The sequence below is a fragment of the Pipistrellus kuhlii genome, unplaced genomic scaffold, assembly GCF_014108245.1.
Source record: "Pipistrellus kuhlii isolate mPipKuh1 unplaced genomic scaffold, mPipKuh1.p scaffold_m20_p_5, whole genome shotgun sequence".
Classification (NCBI taxonomy): Eukaryota; Metazoa; Chordata; class Mammalia; order Chiroptera; family Vespertilionidae; genus Pipistrellus; species Pipistrellus kuhlii.
The window spans coordinates 15,650,735-15,670,236 of NW_023425551.1; the positions used below are offsets into that span (position 1 = coordinate 15,650,735).

The 19,502-nt window shown below is 37.7% G+C and overlaps 1 protein-coding gene across 6 annotated transcripts in view; it reads left to right on the forward strand.

Moving 5' to 3' along the window:
* AKAP7 (A-kinase anchoring protein 7) overlaps positions 1 to 19,502 on the forward strand; it is a 78,489-nt gene that overhangs the window by 28,721 nt on the left and 30,266 nt on the right. For all 6 annotated transcript variants that reach the window (XR_006739994.1, XM_036414519.2, XM_036414522.2 and 3 more), the window contains exons 6-7: positions 4,582 to 4,694; positions 17,383 to 17,530. Coding sequence is in view for 5 of the 6 variants with exons in the window: in XM_036414519.2 (XP_036270412.1) it covers positions 4,582 to 4,694; positions 17,383 to 17,530 (261 nt within the window). In the remaining variant the exon portion in view is untranslated. The remainder of the gene's footprint in view (positions 1 to 4,581; positions 4,695 to 17,382; positions 17,531 to 19,502) is intronic.

Here is a 19,502-nt window from a genome sequence, read left to right on the forward strand (position 1 = left end):
AGAAAGTATGGTGTATTGTTTAATCACAAATCAGTCCTTTTAAAACTAAAATCTAACATATTACTTCTGTTGCATCCACGTACTGACACACAGTACAGATAGTTAAGAATATATTAGGAGCCTCCTGGCCAGTGTGGCTCAGTTGGTTGGAGCAGCATCTCGTGTATGGGAAGGTCATGGGTTCCAGCCCTATTGGGGTATGTGCAGGATGCAACCAATCAATGTATTTCTCTCACATTGATGTTTCTCTCTCTCTCTCTCTCTCTCTCTCTCTCTCTCTCTCTCTCTCTCTCTCTCTCTCCCCCTTTCCCTTTCTCTGCCCCTCTCCCTCTTTCTCTTCCTCTCTCCCTCTTTCTCTTCCTTCCTCTCTAAGAAAATTAAAAACTAAAGAAAAAAAGAATTAGGGCCACCCGATTTGCAAAGTATTATAGACTATTCTTATTAATAAATTTCTTTGTATACCTCAAAAAAAATAAAGCTCTTTGTGATTATTCTCAAATTATTCATCATGCTATCATATAAACACCCTCAAAATTTTTATAAAGTGGAGATAATTACAAAAGGGAAAAAAGGAGAAAAAAATATTTGCTTTGCAAGAAAGTGTATAGAATTAAAAATACATTATTGTATTAAAAATTGATATAGTTTACTTTGAGACAAATCTAGCAATGTATTTGCATGTTAGGTAAAAATTTATACTTGCTACATATTTAAGTTTACCTGAATAAATTTCCTATCTATCTATCTATCTATCTATCTATCTTAAAAAACAGATAAAACTTCCCAGTATCTGGCATGCTCAATAAATACTTGTTGAATAGATGGGAAAAAAACCCACAAACCACACACACACACACACACACACACACACACACACACACACAAAAAGCAAATCCACCCAGATAAAACGAAACTGTTTCTTAGGATAACAAGAGTATTGTTTCTTTATAAATTATTCATTGAAGTGTTCATTTACATAGTGACGTCTCTTACTATTAAAAATATATTTTAAGAAATTTTCTTCAGGTAATTTTTACCTTTACCTTTAGGTAAATTGTATTACTTAGGAAGCATTCTTAGCTGACTTGTGAAGGCTATCTGATGTGTTTGCACTGTGATTTTCTATTTAATGCTTGAAGGAATATCTGTGGTACTAGAAGGAATTGAATAATCTCTTAAATTATTCATAAGCTTCTCTTACAGAATATGTTAACATAGATGAAGAATGACGTGGTTTTTCACATTAGCAAAAACTCTTCTTATCTCAAGAATAGTATTTCCATAACTATTACCCAGTACTCTGGCTAAGCAATAGATTATACTCTTATTAGGAATATAAAATCGCTACTAAGATGTACTTTTCCAAAAACAGTATTTTTTTTCTCTTTCCCTATTTCTATGTACCTAGAGCATATGCTGTACTTAAAAAAACAACATATTAATACAAATTAAATGTGCTTTGTGATAATACTATTTAACCCAGTATTGTGAATAGATATCCATCAATTGTGATTTCAGTCAATAATGATAACGCGAGTCAACATTTGATCAGTAAGTTGAAAAATGCTGTATCTTTAGAATCAAATAATATGCAAATCTAATGTAAATAATAATAAATGATACAGATGCCTACTATTTTACTTTCTATTAAAAAAACTACTTTCATTATATCTCTTGTATGTTTTTGTTGTTGTTAGTCCTCACCAGAGTATATTTTTTCCACTGATATTATTAGGGAATGGATGGGAGGGCAGATTGAGGGAGAAAAGAGAAACATCGATATGATACATATCAATTGGCTGCCTCCCAAATGTGCCCAGCTGGGGCCAGGGATCAAACCTGCAACCCAGGTACATGCCCTTGACCAGGAATCTAACCTTCGACTCTGGTCGAATCCTCTAATCACTGAGCAACATCTTGCATGTTTTGACAATTCTGAATGTTGCTAAGTCCTCCTCTTCATTGGGCTGAAATCTGTCTGGTGAGACTACAAGCTCCCTGAAAGCTGGGAGGTGCTTGCTGACTTTAACAGATGATGTGCCTAGCATATATAGGAAGTGCTCAGAACATAACTGAATAAAATAATTTTGGCTTTTATATCTTCATGCTATTTCTGTTTTCTGTGTTGCTATGAACATATTGGTAAATTTCTATCAGAAGTTCATCTATGTGATAATTCCTCAAATACATGAGGTTTGGAAAATGTGCCCCAATTCCTTCACTCAGATGTCAGGAACTTACTAAGTTGGTTTACTATGGTATATGTTAAGTCATCAGACATTGCCAATGTTTGACTGTTTTTGATTCATAAAAATGACAGTTTTGTATGAATCAGCCTAATATTTTGACTCCAGTTCTATTTAAAACAGTTGAGATTATGCCAAAATTATTGAGGAAAGATATACCTGCTTGTAATTTATATGAGCTGAAAGTTGATAAGTTAATTATAATAGTACTTGTTCTGAATACTAATACACTATTTTTTATTTTTTTTATTCTTTATTGTTTAAATTATTACATGTCTTCTTTTTTTAAAAAATTTCTTTATTGATTAAGGTATCACATATTTGTCCTCAACCCCCCATTCTAATCCCCTCCCACACACGCCCCCACCCCCTATTGTCCTCAACCACTGGTTAGGCTCATATGTGTGCACATAAGTCCTTGGTTGATCTCTCCTTTTTATCCCCACCCTCCCTTTGAGGTCCAACAGTCTGACCCATGGCTCCTTATCTCTGGGTCTGTTCTTGTTCATCAGTCTATGTTGTTCACTATTTCCCCTAGATGAGTGAGATCATGTCCTACTGAAAATATACTTATAGGAATAAAAAATGAGACAAGCAATAATGGTTATGCTGAAAGGCATATGAATCAGTACACTCTTATTGTTTTAAAACACACGTTTGCCTGGACTGTTGACTTTTTTTTGGCTGTTTAATATCTAACCTCTTTTCCAGCATCTCTGTGTCAGGTGCATTTTTTTCATAGATTCCTTTGGATTCAGGACCATGATCTTGCTTTGGCTCAGACTAGTAACTTGAACAAAACAGATCCATGCAGAGTCCATTCTTGAGATGGGCTGTGTCATCAGCCGTAGCTACCATCAGTCTGAGGCCCACGGCAGCATTTCTAGCCCTTTGCTGTGCCTGGTTTCAGTGGTGCCAGCTGGAAGACCATGTGGTGTCGCTGGACCTGTCCTCCTTTGTACTTCGGGCTTCTTGGTGTCATAGTCTTCCAGCCTGTTACTGTATCCCTCCATTTCCCATGAAGTCTGTTGTTGCTTAATTCAGGCAAAATGGTCTACAACTGAGAACCAGTTTTTTCTTGGCATTTTAATGGTCTCTTGCTTAACTTTCTTTATTGCAGTAGAAGAGAGAAGAAAAATCATTTGGTAGCAGTGATTAGTAAAGAAGAGTGTTTTAGGACATGCTCCACATAGTTTGCTCACATGTATGTGTTGGTATCTATGCTCAGCTAAATACTCAAGGCGGACCCTTTGCAGATCTCTGGAGTTTTCACTCTGTGTCAGTCTCACTTCCCCAGTTCTCTGCCCTGTGAGCTTATTCTCAGCTCTTTTTCCTGAACCAGTGAGGTGACTGGGCTCTATTCTCCTCCTTGCACAAAGACCTAGCCACTCAAGGATGTAAGTTGGGCGGTCAGGCTCATCTGGTTTGCTTCTCATCTCTCAAGGACCACTGGCCTTCATTTCTTGATGGGTATAGTGTCTTGTAAACCTTTGCTTTGTATATTTGTCCTTTTTTTGGTTCAGATGGGAGGACAAATCTAATTCCTGTTATTCCATCTTGGTTAGAATACCTATGGTCACTACTGGTATAATCAGTGAGTCAGCATCTCATCAGTCAAACAGTTATTTTATTAAACGTTTCTCTTTCAAATTGTTGCTTTTGTGTGCTTTACCCAATGTTTGAAATCATTGCAGATTTAACTGTCATAAATATGTTTATCATGTTCATTGTTTCTCTCTCTGTGTTTTTTACTATATTTTATTAATTTTTTACAGAGAGGAAGGGAGAAGGATAGAGAGTCAGAAACATCTATGAGAGAGAAACATCGATCAGCTGCCTCCTGCACACACTCCACTGGGGACATGCCCACAACCTATAATAGGTAAATGGCCTGACCAGAATCGAACCTGGGACCCTTTAGTCCGCAGGCTGACACTCTGTCTACTAAGCCAAACTGATTTCTGCTCTCTCTTTAAAAAAAAAAAATCATAGCCCTTGCTGGTTTACCTCAGTGGAAAGAGCGTCAGCCTACGGACTGAAGGGTCCCAGGTTTAATTTTGGCCAAGCGCATATGCCTGGGTTGCAGGCTCAATCCCCAGTAGGAAGCATGCAGCCGATCCATGATTCTCATCATTAATGTTTCTCTCTTTCTCTCTCTCCCTCTCTCCCTCTTTCTTCCTTTCTGAAATCAATAAAAATATATTTAAAAAAATCATAGATATATAAAATAATCTTTATTATAAAAAACATTTTGTTATTTTTTTTACTTGCTATTTTTATAAAGAAAGCCATGTGATGTAGTAACATGTTTGTGTATCTTTTTTATTTATTACAGAGGTTGCAAAAAGGACATTTCAAGAAAAAGGCATCTTGGCAGGAGAAAGCAGAAGTTTTAAGCCTCATTTGACCTTCATGAAATTGTACAAAGTACCATGGCTCCGGAAGATGGTGAGTGGACATTTTTATCGCAAAACTTGTTCTACTGGCTACACCAGCATTAAGCATGGTCAGCAGCATGAATGACATTTGTGGTGGGTTTTGACATCCTACTTACTATTATTGCTCCTGGGCTACTTCCCAGGATGCCAAGTTGGCTCATGAGCCTCTTTAGAGGCTGTTCTACGTGTTCCCTCCTTTGACATGTGGCTGTTGGCTGTATACTGTGACCAACACTCATTGCTTCGTTGTCTATTGCCACACCTGTTTCATTTCTCCAAAGGCCTTGAGGTAGTGCCCAGGTTTTATTTTCTGTTTTCTTTGCTAATGGTTGTTTTCAGTCTTCTGCTATCAAGGCTTCCTCCACTGACCTGCATACACTGGTGCTGCTCTCTGCAACTGGGTTTTTCAAAGTGTGACAAGCTTTTTAACCCTCTACGGAGCTCTTTCAAGGTTTCCAAAAGCCCACCTTGTTTTTCCAGTAGTGTTCTCTGTTGAGGGCTTAGAACAAATGCTCCTGGGACAGGGCAAGAGGGTAACTGTGGGAAACCTTGTACTTAAAAGTACTTCTCCCTGAAGATGGTCAACAGTGACACAAGCCGAGGGACATGTGTCTTGACTTCTCCTGTCTCCAGGTGACTTTCTGCCTTCCCAGGCCACTCCCTCTCCTTCAGAGGTTGGGGTAATTGTTGACTTTCTTCTGGATTCATGAGCATTTCTCCTGGAATCTGAAGGGCGCCCTTCACTGTTTTTCCCATTGCAGCCTAGGGAGTTGCTCATGCACCTAAATACATCTGCTGACCTGCTCTGATAGACCCGAGTTGTGGAGGTGGCCATGCAGATTAGCATTCATTCCTGCTTTCCATGGCCCTTGCTGCAGTTAAGACTGATTTGCAGCTCTATAAATGAAGGGCATGTTTATTAGTAAGTAGATCTTTTTTCTAAATTTGGCACATTTTGCATTTGTTGTCTTCGTGCTCAGAAAGTCTTTTTGGTCCTTTAAAACATGTGTTTAAGTGGTTGACCATCCTGTCGGTTCTGAGTATTCTATAAACTATTGTAAAATTCTTCTCAAAAAGAAATCTTGCCCCACATTTAAAATTAACTATATTAGGTGCCATTCTAGAATATTTTGGTAAAAATAATTGTGTAAATAATAGATTTTGAAATTTGGAATGATAACAACTGACACAACTTGTAGACTGACAGTTTACTTTTTCACTTATCTTTCCTTTTTTTTTCTTTTTTTTTTTTTGCTTTCAAATGGATTACCCTCTTCCCAGTGGTTTCAAACTTAATCACAGAATGACAAATCAGTGGTGAAGGTAATAATACACATTTCAAAGTGTTTCTGTCTTTACAATATTAACTTTGAAATGATAGCACCCAGGTACATTAATCAGAGGAATATTTAGACTCCTCTAGAATCTCAATTTCAATATTTCAGACTGAAATGATTCTTTGGCATTTAATTTCACGGGATCTGCTCCGTTCCTTTACAAAAAGAGATGTAGGACTTAGACAAGTTACGTGGCAGAAATGAGATCACATTCTCCTTAGTTGCAGAGCCCAGTGTAGAACATCCATCTTATCTCATTCTCAGTCTCATTTTCTTACCTTCCGCTGGCCACACCCATTTTATCCAGTTAATTTATATATGTGAGGAGCAATCTGGTCCAAATCATATTTATTTAACAGATCTTTATTGAGGGCTTACTATGTGCCGGGTGCTGGGCTGAGCTGTGATCAAAACAGAAGCATTCCTTGCTTGTGTGGTATATAAACTCTAAATCAGGTTGGATTATGTTTAGGTTGGAATGCTTAATCTTTAGAAAATAAAGTATGTATGACCTTACTGTTTTTTTTCCCAGAAAGCCAAATAATAATTTTTTCCTCTAATCTATGAAATGATTCTGTTTCTGGTGATGGTCAGTTTCTGAATGCTTAAGAAAGTACTGTCTTAAACGTTGGGATTCATGAGTCACTGGGGTGCCTGGTGAAGCTGCAGATTTCCACCCTCTTATTTCAGATGTGGAGTTAGATGGACCGGGTGGGAAGCGATCAGTCAAAGAAGTTGTTTGAATATATGCATAACCCATGGACATAGGTCATAGTATGGTGAAGGCCTGGGGCGGGGTGTCTATTTGTGTGTGTGTGCAGGCTAGAAGGGGTTAATGGGGACGGAAAGGGGACATCTGCAATGCTTTAAACAATAAAGATAAATAAAATTTATCTTTTGATGTTTAGTAAGTGCCATGGGTGATTCTAATCCAGAGGATCTGCAGTGTAATATAGTAAGTCCCCACTGAACGTCGACAATAGATTCTTGGAAGATGGTGAAACGAGGTGTAATGAAACCAATTTTGCCCTAACTGATATATCAATATATAAACAAGAGTTAAGCCGAAACCAGTTGGGCTCAGTGGGTAGAGCGTTGGCCTGCGGACTGAAAGGTCCCAGGTTCGATTCTGGTCAAGGTCATGTACCTTGGTTGTGGGCACATCCCCAGTAGGGGGTGTGCAAGAGGCAGTTGATCGATGTTTCTCTCACATCGATGTTTCTCTCACATCGATGTTTCTAACTGTAAAATAGATCGATGTTCTCTCTCTGTAAAATATCAATAAAATATATTTTTAAAAAAGAGTTACGTTCCTGTGGCATCTCATGGACATTATTACAAAATGATATTATTTGAGGACCTCCTGTATACTCTGGGACTTGCGGTCTTAAATAAATGTCAAGCATTTTCTCTACGTAGTATATCATTGGTTCCACTGTAAAAATGAAAAGCAATATGAAAAGGTGGTATACATAAAGGAGGATTTTTATTATGTTCTGTCATTTGGAATGCAGATTATTGGAAAATATGACTGTTTGGTCTTTCTTCTTAACTTTTGTGCACTTCCCACTGTCTGTTTCCATCTCTCAGCACTAATGGTGTTCTGGGATTTTATCCTGGTCTTCTCATTTATAAGGGAGTGGCCACTGATAAAGTCAGCAATAGAATGTATCTCTAGTATTCAATGTTGTTTAGATTTAGAATGAAATAAAAGGAGAGAGAAAGTGTGTGAAAAAATACGTTGATTTTCACTCAAATATTAGGAAGTTTGTCTCATTTCAAGTACTCTTTTCACATTATGAATTATTTTACTTTTAAAAATATTCAATTTTTAAAAGTGAATATATGTTCACTGTAAACAATCAAATGCAACAAACCTATAGAGTGGAAGATACAGTTTTTTCCTCATCACTGCCCTATCATCACCTTTCTCCCAATATAATTTTTCTCTGTAAGTTACCACTACTAGTCTATCCTCCTGACCTTTTCATATACTCTGCAAATATATACAGGTGCATATGCATAGTTCCTTTAAAACAGAAATAAATATACCATTGACCCTGAGCAAAACAGTTTTGTAATACGCGAATCCATTTATACACAGATTTTTTTTTTCAGTAAATACTGTAAGTGTATTATTTCTCTTCCTTATGATATTCTTAATAATTGTTTTTTATCTTTATTGTCAAAATACTGTATATTATACATGTAACATGCAAAATATGTGTTTAATCAAGTGTTTACATTATTGATAAAACTTCTGATCAAAAATAGGCTAATAGAGTTAAAGTTTTGGGGATTTCAAAGTTATATGTGGATTTTGACTGTGTGAGGTGAGGGGATAGTAAGATATATGATCCATTCATTATTATCTACAGGAGGTATCATTATTCTGTAGTAGTACGTTTGATTTTTTTCACCATATAATGTGTCATGTTTTAATGACCTAAAAAGCCGGTATCCATGCTGGTATAACAAAAGAGTCCAAGTTGGAGCCATAATTGGTTTGTTCCTGAAGGTCAAACATCTCATTGACTTAAAAGATGTGCACGGTGTCTGGTGCAGGGAATGAGTGTTCACCACCCCTGGGATGGCCCTAAAGGTTAGTGTGAGAATCTCCCGGTGGTGGTCAGTGTTGGCTGCAGAAGTCCCTGGGCTTCTGGGGTACCGTCCACTTGTAGGCACCTGTCATCAGACCATTCAGTGGAAGTAATCAAAAGCCCAGCGGGCTAATCAAAAGTTCTATAGATTGTGTTCAGAACTTTGAAAATATAGACACTCTACTTTAGGTCTCCTGATAAGGAGCTCCCACTGTTAGACGTGGTATTCTGGTTCCCAAGCTAGAGCATTGAGTTCTAACCCGGATTCTGGGAAACATAAGACTTTGCTTGGCAATTATGTATTTTTCTAACACTAGGAGGCATTTACTTAATGTGTTGGTTTTGCTTATTCTTAGTTTCATAAAATGTTAGTGAGTATATCACATAGGAGAGTATTGAAAGTTGTGTATTTTAAAGCTATTTTGACCATCACTGTGCTTTCAAAGTTACAGGTTTGTTTTTTCTCCCATCAAATTAATGAAGTCTCAACAATCATTAAATTACATTGTCTCTGACATAGTAACAGTAATTTGTCTAGTGTCCTTAGAATATATATATATATATTTCACATGGTTAGTCTACTCCTTGTTCAGCTCCATCCTTTTTGTAGTGCATTCTTTGAGGCTTATTTTTCTCATTGAGTGACCTTGTCTTTCTGTGATTTAAACGTTGCAGAAACTGATTGCTAACACTTGGTGGCAGAAGAAGACCAGTTTCAAATGAAACACGCGTCTTAATGCAGATCTAGATTCCTCAAGAAATAAATGGGATCTTTTCAAGGAGAGATTAGGATATTTTTTTAAAGCATAAGTTATTTTCTGTGCTTCTTAGATGTCTTTTCTGATTTATGATTCTTTCAAGTTACTAACCTAGCACTTAAATGATCAGAGTTGTAGTTTATAAATTGGCAGTTCCTTGTAGCAGCTTTTCACAGAGTCAGACAATTAGAGAACTTTAGAATGAAAGAAATGCTTTTTCTCTTTATTGCTACTGTTAGCTACAATAGTCACGTAGAATGGTTTGTTTTGAGTACACAATTTGATGCACACCAACCAAGGGCAGAAGCGTGGTTATTGGACTATCTGATAATGAGGTTGAGATGAAGTAGGGAAGAGATTATAGGGTAGTTATCAGTAGAATTAGCAATAGGGAGTGGGAAAGGAGAGTGTCTGGATGAATCCGGATGAAAATTTTGTTCTGAATGTACAATTAAGGGGAAAACTCAGTCCCTGAATAGTTTGGTGATTGAGTATACAGGACCAACATAGTAATGAAATTCTACAATAGGGTTGGCCAAATCACAGCTTTTTACATCCTTCACCAGCCAGGACTCTATACTATTTTTTCTTTCTCCTACCACCATTATTTACTCCATATCTCTATCAGATAGTACATTTTCTCAGAGACTTGTTAACTGCCCTGGAATAATTTGGCTGCCCCTCACTTTTCTGGGGCTGCATGGATAATGGGCCTTTCTAAACCGTTTCAAAATGCAGGAGTGCTAGATTGTTCTTTCTTGAAGGAATCTGTAATACATTTGAAGAAGCATGAATCTTCCTGTTTTAGCTCCATTGTTTAGCCCTGGGCAAATCTCATAACCTGTCTTAACCTATGTTTGCTCATAGTGCACTTGGTCTTAATGACTCTTGACTCCTGTGCTATTCTGAAATGTCTGTAAGCAAAGCATTTTAACTAAATAGGCTAATTTGCTTCCCACTGAGAATTTTTTTAGACTGCAGAGTGGCTTTCTTATTTGCAAATTATGAAAGAGAATGACAGAAAGGAGAAAGGTCTTTGAGTACTGGTAAGAAAATGGTGACTATTTGAATCTTTCTACTTCTTCTTCTGGAAATCCTACAGAGCAATACAGACATTGGGGAAAACATCACAAAACTTTAGCGAAACTAGGAGATAAGAGAAGGGTCCCAGGTTCGATTCCGGCGAAGGGCACATACTTAGGTTGCAGGCTCCATCCCTGGCCCTGGTGGGGGTGCATGCAGGAGGTGTGTGTCTCATTCATCATTGACATTTCTATCTCTCTTTTCCTCTCATATATATATATGAGCTTGTAAGTGTATAGATCATATTTGGTGATGAATTTTGAGGTGGGGGACATTTTTTGTTTATAGAACAAATATTCTTTAGTTTACACAATTAAACGTTAAGTTGGTGAGTTTAGGAGAATATGTCATTATTTGTTCCAAAGAACAAAATATTAGGAAAACAGATGTGATAGGGAGGAGTAGGCTGTAGCTTGTTTATGCATGAGTGACCTCAAGACGGTGGTGAGCCAAGAACACAGCTGGAGTTTGATCAAGGGGAGTTGAGAGCCCAGCTGAGATGAGCTATATGAAAGCATTCTTGGATGCCTTTTTAGGGGCCTCCTCTTTCATCTCATCGTGATGAGAAAAGCCACGTGCAAACATAATAACTTACATGGCCAAACAGCGTGAGATCTGCCATGCTGCACCTGAGAAGGCTTGAGGGGGGTTGAGAAGAGTTTTGCTAGGTAGACAATGAGCGTATATGGGAACAGACTGTGCTGTAAATAAAGGCGTAGTGTTCTGCGTGCCTGCAGCCTTGAGGACACTTGGGTGCCATTGACCTCTTATCTCTCTGGCTCACATGTTGTTAGTCAGTATAAATGAGCTAAATGTTTTTGAACTGAAGCCATGTTCTTCCTCTGTTCTGTTTGGTGGAAAAAAGCTCCAGGTCCAGGAAGCAATATAATGCCTTTTGTTGGTGGCTTTTGTGAAGTGGTCTGTCTGGCTTTTAGAAGTTGCATATCACCTGCCCTCTGGGACGGCTTTCCTTTCCACTTGATGCCACCAAGGCGCACAGGCTCCGCTCAGCCTGTGAGTATAGGTAGAAGGAGATGTTAGCAATAGATTTCAAACATACTTCTGAAACTGGACATAAAACAGGTCTGGGCCGCCTGTCACCACTTGAGCCAAATGAAGCAGAGACAAGGCTACATCATATATGAGTGTTTATTCCAATAATGCTGGCAGTATGGGAGAGCAGCAGGTCATCCTGTAAATTCTGCTTTAACCCCCCCTACTATCTAGCTGATTTCAGTATCCTATATAATGAAGGGCTAATATGCAAATGGTCGTCAAGCCCTCATGCTGCAACTTCTCAGACACTCAACACTGGGGAGAGAGGCATGGGGACCAGCCAGGCACAAATAAACTTGTGAGAGAGGAATGGGGACCAGACAGGCTGCAGCCTGAGAAAGGGACAAGCCACCCGCCGCGCGGTCCTGGGCCCCAGCAGCTGGGGCTGCGGCCCCCCAACCAAATTCATAGGCTAAAATCTCCAATGTTACTTTTTTGGAGACAGGGTCTTTATAGTGGTAATTACAGTTAAATTAAGTCATAAGGGCAATGTCCTAATCCAACATGTATGGTATCAATGAAAAGTGGAAGAGACATATGGAGAGGCAATGTGAGCACTCAGCAAAGAGAGAGGCCTCTGGATAAAGCAAACTGGCTGGCACCTTGGTCTTGGACATGCAGCCTCTAGAACTGTGAGAAAATAAATTTCAGTTATTAAAAAGGAATTGGAAAGTAAGATTTGCTTCAGAGAAGCACCATGCCAATATATAATCTTAACATAACTGAATCACTGACACATACATTTTCATTAGGAGCAGTGATCATTTAAAATTATTTTAATGTCTCCTTGACCTGGCTGCTTTTGCTCAGTGGATAGAGCATTGGGCTGCAGACTGAAGGGTCCCAGGTTTGATTCCCATCAGGGGTGCATACCTGGGTTGCAGGCTTGATCCTCAGTTGGGGGCGTGCAGCAGGCAGCTGATCCATGATTCTCTCTCATCATTGATGTTTCTATCTCTCCCTCTCCCTCTCTGAAATCAATAAAAATATATATTTTAAAAATGATTTTAGTTTTTAACCAATATATGTAACCTATTTCCACTCATGAAAAAACAAGTGTAAAAAAAATTACCATACCTCTTTAACCAGTTGATGCCCAAAATGACAAGCCAGTTTGGTTTGGCTCTTCTGAATTTTGGTTTCAAGATATCATCATAGGAAATGCACACATTTCTTTTATAGTCCCTGCATGACCGGGATAACCTCCTGGAAAACAGTAGAGCTTTAGGCAGGCCAAGCTTACCATTAGTAGGACTCATAATTTCTTTGTCTGTTATGCAGCCTGTTTGTATGTTCATCATGGAAGCTGTGATTATTATAAAGTCACTATAAGGAAGTTACCTATTGTATAAAAAGTCTTAACCTTCTTAATAACACTGACATTTCATCATTCCTTTGATCACAATAACTTTTTCATCGAAATGAAGAATGAATAATAAGTAGTTTATCTTTCAGAACCTTAAATGAATTATTTTTACATTCAGATTGTTAACTAATGTGAATTTTCATATTTCGTGGTGTTTTACTTCCTACATTGAAAATAGAGTTGGTTGCAGAGTAATATAAGTCTGAGCCCTCTTTTGTACATATTAAATTATATACATCATTTAGCTAAGCGTAAATGATATGGTGAGTGCTTTCTGAGTGAATGATTTCCATTACTTGTCAGATGCAGCCATTAGATGATTCTAAAAATACTCATTATGCTCTCAGTGGCGTTTTTCCTGTATTGGCTGTTCGGGTACCAAGTTATCATCAACAGTGACGCTCCTTGGGGCATCATGGTGCATTGTATCAAATGCCTTGAATATCACTGGTGATTTTCCCTAAACTGTGACTGAAACTAGGCTAAAGAGAAATAAAACTTCAGTAATTTCTAATGATTAATTAAGAAAGTCTCGAAAAGCATTTTTTAACATTTCTTACCACTAGTTTATTGTTTCAAAGTCTGATATCCTGTGTTTAACTTCCAATTTTCTCTTTTAATGGTATGTTGTGTAATTGATATGTCAGTTATACTGGGTACAATTATAAGTGGGAAAAACATATTTTGTCCATGTTAGCTCCAAAGCAAAATAATTTTCAAACAGAATACCGGGCATTCATTCAATCAAGCATCTTCGGAATTCCAGGATGGAAGCACCCTTAGCATGGTTTCATTGCAAATACCCTACATATTGTTTCTCTACATTTGAAATAACCCCGACTCTCTTAGCCTTTGCATATAAGTCAAATTTACCTACATTAACCATTTTTTTGTGTGATTTTCTCTGAGTTCTTCTAACATGTACCTCAATCGATCTTTAAATGACAAGGTACCTTGAAAAGGGTCTGGCCTACGAAGAAGGGAAGCAGAGAATAATTTTGGGGCTCAAAACCTGCCATCACTCAGCTTTTGAGTTTTAAAATATAACCTTGCAGGGTGATGTCTTTGGGGTATTTTGGCAACCCAATGATCTATTCAGAAAATAGGAGACTTCTTACCCTAATTCTAAATTACATCCAATTTTGATGTACTCATTTATATTCTTAGAACGCTAGTCCTTTCTTTTATTATGAAAGAGAAATAGCACCTGCTACAGATGGATGGCAAGACTAATTCAGATAGATTTTACTGGAAAAGAAATATATTGACATGGGACAATGAGCCTGAAAATAAAACGTAATATATTGCCAAACAAAAAACTCCCTGGAGAATAAAGAGCATATTAATATTATACACGAGATAAAGCAGATTATCTGTTTCTGTATACTTTATTATTGAAGATGTTTTCTGATAAGTGCTTATAATTTCAGTGCCTCCTAGGACTCATGCCTCGTTGAACAGCTCTCTCTGTAAATTGAGTTAAATAATTAATTCCATTGTACTCTCTAGTAAAAATAAACATCTTAAGGTTCATGTTGGGAGTATCAGTGAACAATTCTTGCAAAAACAGTTGGTACCTTTTTGCTAAAATTAAATTAATTCAGCCTATAGGTTAGGTAGGAGGTGAATGTTTCCCTTATTTCTTACCTTAAAAAATAATGATACAAAATTCAAATGAAAATTATAATGGCTAGTCGGTGCTGCTGGCATTGGTATCTGAAGGTTATTCTTTTTCTAAGTTATCACTTGTCTTCTGTCTGGCCTAAGGGTCTGAACTCCCTGCTTCCCACATTTCCTACCATCCAGCAATACATACACACACACATACACACACACACACACACCCCCACCCCACCCCACACACACTGGCATTTACTATATTTCACTGGTATAAGCACTTTTATAAATTCACTTATTTAGTCCATATACCGCTTGGAGGTAGGTACTGTTATCCTCATTTTACAGTTGAGGAAACCGAAGAATAGCCACATGGCTGAAAAATGGCAGAGTCTAAAGTTGAACTCATGTATTCTGACTGCTCCTCAGCTTAATGGTCTGCTGTGGCATTCTATTCACCAAACCAAAAGGAACCCACTTACCTTCATTCTTATTGAACCCTAAATGCATAGAATTTGATATTGTCAACAATCCTCCTTTGCATTTGTGACAGTTATTTATGGAGCATTTCTCCAGGTAAAGCACTGTTCTAGGCACTGGGGATATTTCAGTGACTAAAAATCAGACAAAAACCCTTTTCTGTATGGAGCTTACATTATAATGGGGAGGGATACATAATGACAGACAATGAAAAAAGCATAATAAAGTCAATTATATAGTATGGTATGTAATGGTAACACAGATGGTAAATGCTGTGGGAAAATATACATGAATCTATATAAAGAGAGATGGGTAGAGAGGATTTGGAAGTACCTCTTGGGGCAGGAGTACAAATTAAATGGATGGTCAGGTGAGGCTCTTCTAAGCAAGGAATGAAAGGAGTTGGGAGAGGGGCTATGAGGATATCTGGGAGAAGAATATTCCAGGAAAAGCGAACAGGAAGAATAGGCATGTTCATGGAGGAATGAGGAGGCCAGGGAGGCAAAAGGAGAGCAGCCGGAGACCAGTCCTGAGAGGTTCAGAGACAGCACAGCAGAACCTCGTGGGCTGTCCTGGGAATTTGACTCTTTGAGAGAACAAGGGACTCTTTGGAGAATTATCAAAATAGCTGGTTATTAAATATCGATACTTCTCATGGTACAATCACAACCCTATTAAAATAATAAGTACTTTGTTTTGCAGAGAAAAATAAAATACATGATATAATTATATTAGCCATTTTGGGTGATTTAATCATAAAATTTTTGTGTGTTTTTTATATCTATTTAATATGTTTAAATTAATTTTTGTGACTAAAAAGAGTAAATATGTATTCTAAGTATGTTTTGTAGTAAGATTTATATAAATATATTCTGAAAACAATATATATGTATAGAAAGGCTTGAAGGATATACACACCAGTGTTAACAATATAACTGTATATATAAAAGCCTAAAGCGACCAGCTGATAGGCCAACTGGCCAGTAGCTATGACGCGCAATGACCACCAGCTCACTGCTGGCGCTGTTGAGTGACAGAAACTTTGCAGAGTGCCCTCTCACACTTCAGGACCCCTCAGGGGATGACGGACTGCCAATTTTGGCCCTATCCCCATAGGCCTGGCCGAGGGACTCCACCTGTCCGAGGGACCCTGTTCACTCCGCAGAGACCCTTCTGTGCAGCCTGCTGGGGAGGGACTTTGGGAGGTTGACTCCAGGGCGTGTCCAGCCCATGTCACCCAGTCCCGCCCTACCAGCTACCTTCTAATTAATTTCCTTTCAATGTGCATGAATCTGTGCACCGGGTCTCTAGTTTTATATAAATATGCTTGTGAATGATTTTTCTTTCTTTATTTCTAGTTTCTTCATATTTTCTATTTTTTAACCCTTCACAAATACTGCCAAGGTAATATTTCTAAAATTATAAGTGAAAAGAAAAAGTTCATACATTATCAGCCAGTAAATGTACCCTGTATAGTGTTGTACCTTCTGAGATTGGGTGTTTTGGACTGAGATTGGGTGCAAGACCACTTGTATAGTAAGGGGAAACTACAGAGGTATCAAGAGCACCACACTGTAATTTTTCACCAGCTCTCTTTGTGCTATGAAAGCCACTGAGAATAAGGAGTGGCAAGTAGAGAAGAACTTGGAAGTGCCTTAAACTGTCTTTGATATGATTTATATATACATAAAAGCCCAGTGACAGAATGGTGGAACAACCAGAACTTCCAATCAACCAGTCGACCAGTCACTATGACGTGCACTGACCACCTGGGGCAGACGCTCAATGCAGGAGCTGTCCCCCAGTGGTTCGTGTGCTCCCACAGTGGTAGCACTGCTTTGCTGACTAGGATGAGTGGCTGCTCCAGTAGTAGGAGCAGGCGATTGACTGACTTGGATGAGTGACTGCCCCCACAATGGGCTGATCCCCACAGGCCACACCCACCAGTGCACAAATCCATGCACCAAGGCCTCTAGTTCTTATATAAGGAATTGAAAAAGTGCATCCATCTTATTAACACTGTTATACACTATGAAATGTTATGAACCATATCACTTTTCAAAATTCATTTCTTCATTGTTGTGGATAATTACTCTTCTTTATATCTCAAATTTCAACTTGATATACTTTATTATTTCTGAAGCTTAAAATATGTGAAGTTTTGAATGTTGCCAGATTTAGACATAATATTACTTAGTGATTTTTTAATACAGCTCATCCTAGGCAAGGAGACTTTAAAAACAGCTTTCCAACAATTTTGTGATATCCATTTTCAAATTCTTAAAGCTAGTGCAGTATACCAAAATGTAATGTCAGATTCTAAAATGGTGATATAAATATATTTGCACTGGCTACCTAAATGAAATGATTGATTGACATGATTTTGTTTTGTCGTTTCTAGGGAGTGAAAAAAATAGACCCTAAATTCTATGAAAAATTCATCAGTCACAGATTTGGAGATGAAATGCTACACCGCATTGATCTTTGCTCCATGCTGAAGAAAAAGCAAAGTAATGGTTATTATCACTGTGAGTCTTCAATTGTGATTGGTGAGTGCCTTTTGAAAAGTTTTTATTTAATTTTCATTTCTTTAGTATTTTTACTTTTGATTTCTTTAGACTTATTTTGTCAAATATTTAGGACTATTGTATATGTTTTTCTCAAGGAAACATTTTTCTAAATATGTGGCTGGGGAATACTACATTGAAAATTGTGTAGAACATATTTGGTATTCATATGTATCAGTCAAGATTTTAGTACATATAGTTTTTCTCCTTTTGTGGCTTAAATATAATTATAATGCATTCTTAAAATATTGATTTAAAGTACACTTCTGTTTAATTTTATTTCATGAATATGAAGAAAGCATTTTCTCCAGTGAAGGCCTACATGACCACACCATTCTACACAAAGCATTTTCATGTTTGCTGCTTTTAATTAGGAATAGAATGTTCCAGCACATAAAGGTTCACTCTGGAAAGCCTTTGTAGGAGGTCTGCAAAGACTGAAAATTCATCCTTTGATTTCTTTCCTAAAGGAAACATGTTTTGAGGGAAAACAAATACTCATACATAAATGCCCTAGCATCTCTCAGGAAGAAGGCATGTGATGAGATAGGCTCATACATACTCATGTTTTCGAGTGGAAAGTGTGCACAACAAAGCGAGATTCTGAGAGAACTGGAATAAGTCTTCCCCCACTGTCTGCAACGTGAGTGTATTTCAAAGGAGACTGATCTGTTGTGATTCAAATTTACTGCTTCAAACCAGGCACTATTCTTATAAAATCGTGGATGTCAAGACACCTCACATGAGAATACTCAAAGAAGATACATGATTCTAAATATTTCAAGGTCTTCAACCAAGATAATTTCTCTACACTTCAGCTTGAGAAGCACACACACACATATGCACACACAAAACCCCCCCAAAACTATGGAAAGATATGCCCTGAAAGGATCTTAATACTGCAGCTTATTAAAGCACTTTAAAAAATGTTCGAGAGACACAATTGTATTTTCGAATTCTCACTAGAAATCTTCAAAGAAGTCATCATTTTACTTCCAAAGATTTTAGATACCCAGCATGCCATTTGAATTTTATGCTCTAAAATATTTCACATCGACTGTAAGGATTTTTTCCCCCAGAATCTTTCATGTTTTCAGAGTTGTCTTCCTGAAGTTCTGATGAGGACCAAACCTTTCTGTTTAGGTTCACTGTAAAAGGCAAATTCAAGTCCTTCTTATGGAATACAGATTTTGGCTAGTTTTCCACGTCTTCTCTGTAATTACTTTAGGCCAGCCTTTAAAGAGAACTATGCACTTCATGGCCCCTTCTGTTCCCACTTTCATTTAAAAAACAAATAAAAAAAACCACGCAATATGTGGATTTTACAGACGATATCGTGGGACTGCATTACACAGTTTATTGCATGCTTCACCTGTGTTGCCAATTAGACAGCTCTGCTCAGTTCACCCCAAATCACTTTTTTTAGCCACGGAATTTTCCTTTGCTTGCTCTTATCCAGCACAGTTTCTAAAATCCCCCCTATTATAGACAATTTCTGTAGATTATTTTTCCCTTTGGCTTCTTTATATCTCACCCTTTTCTAATTCAAAGCAATTTAGCTTACTTCAAACTACCAATTTTGCATCCCAATACTGATTATTTAAGATTATTTTTTAAATGTTTTTTTCCCATTGCAAAGATTCTTTTTTCAGTCACATTTAACAATAATATCTACATTGCCCTAGCTGATTTGGCTCAGGTGATAGAGCGTTGACCTGTGAACTGAAGGGTCCCGGTTTGATTCCATTCAAGGGCATATGCCCAGGTTGTGGCCTAGATCCCCAGTAGGGGGCATGGAGGAGGCAGCCGATCAGTGATTCTCATCATTGATGTCTCTCTCTCCCTCTCCCTTCCTCTCTGAAATCAATAAAAATATATTTTTTAAAAATAAATAAAATTAATATCTATACCTAAAATGATAATTATTATTTTTTCATTTGTGCTTTTAATCTAC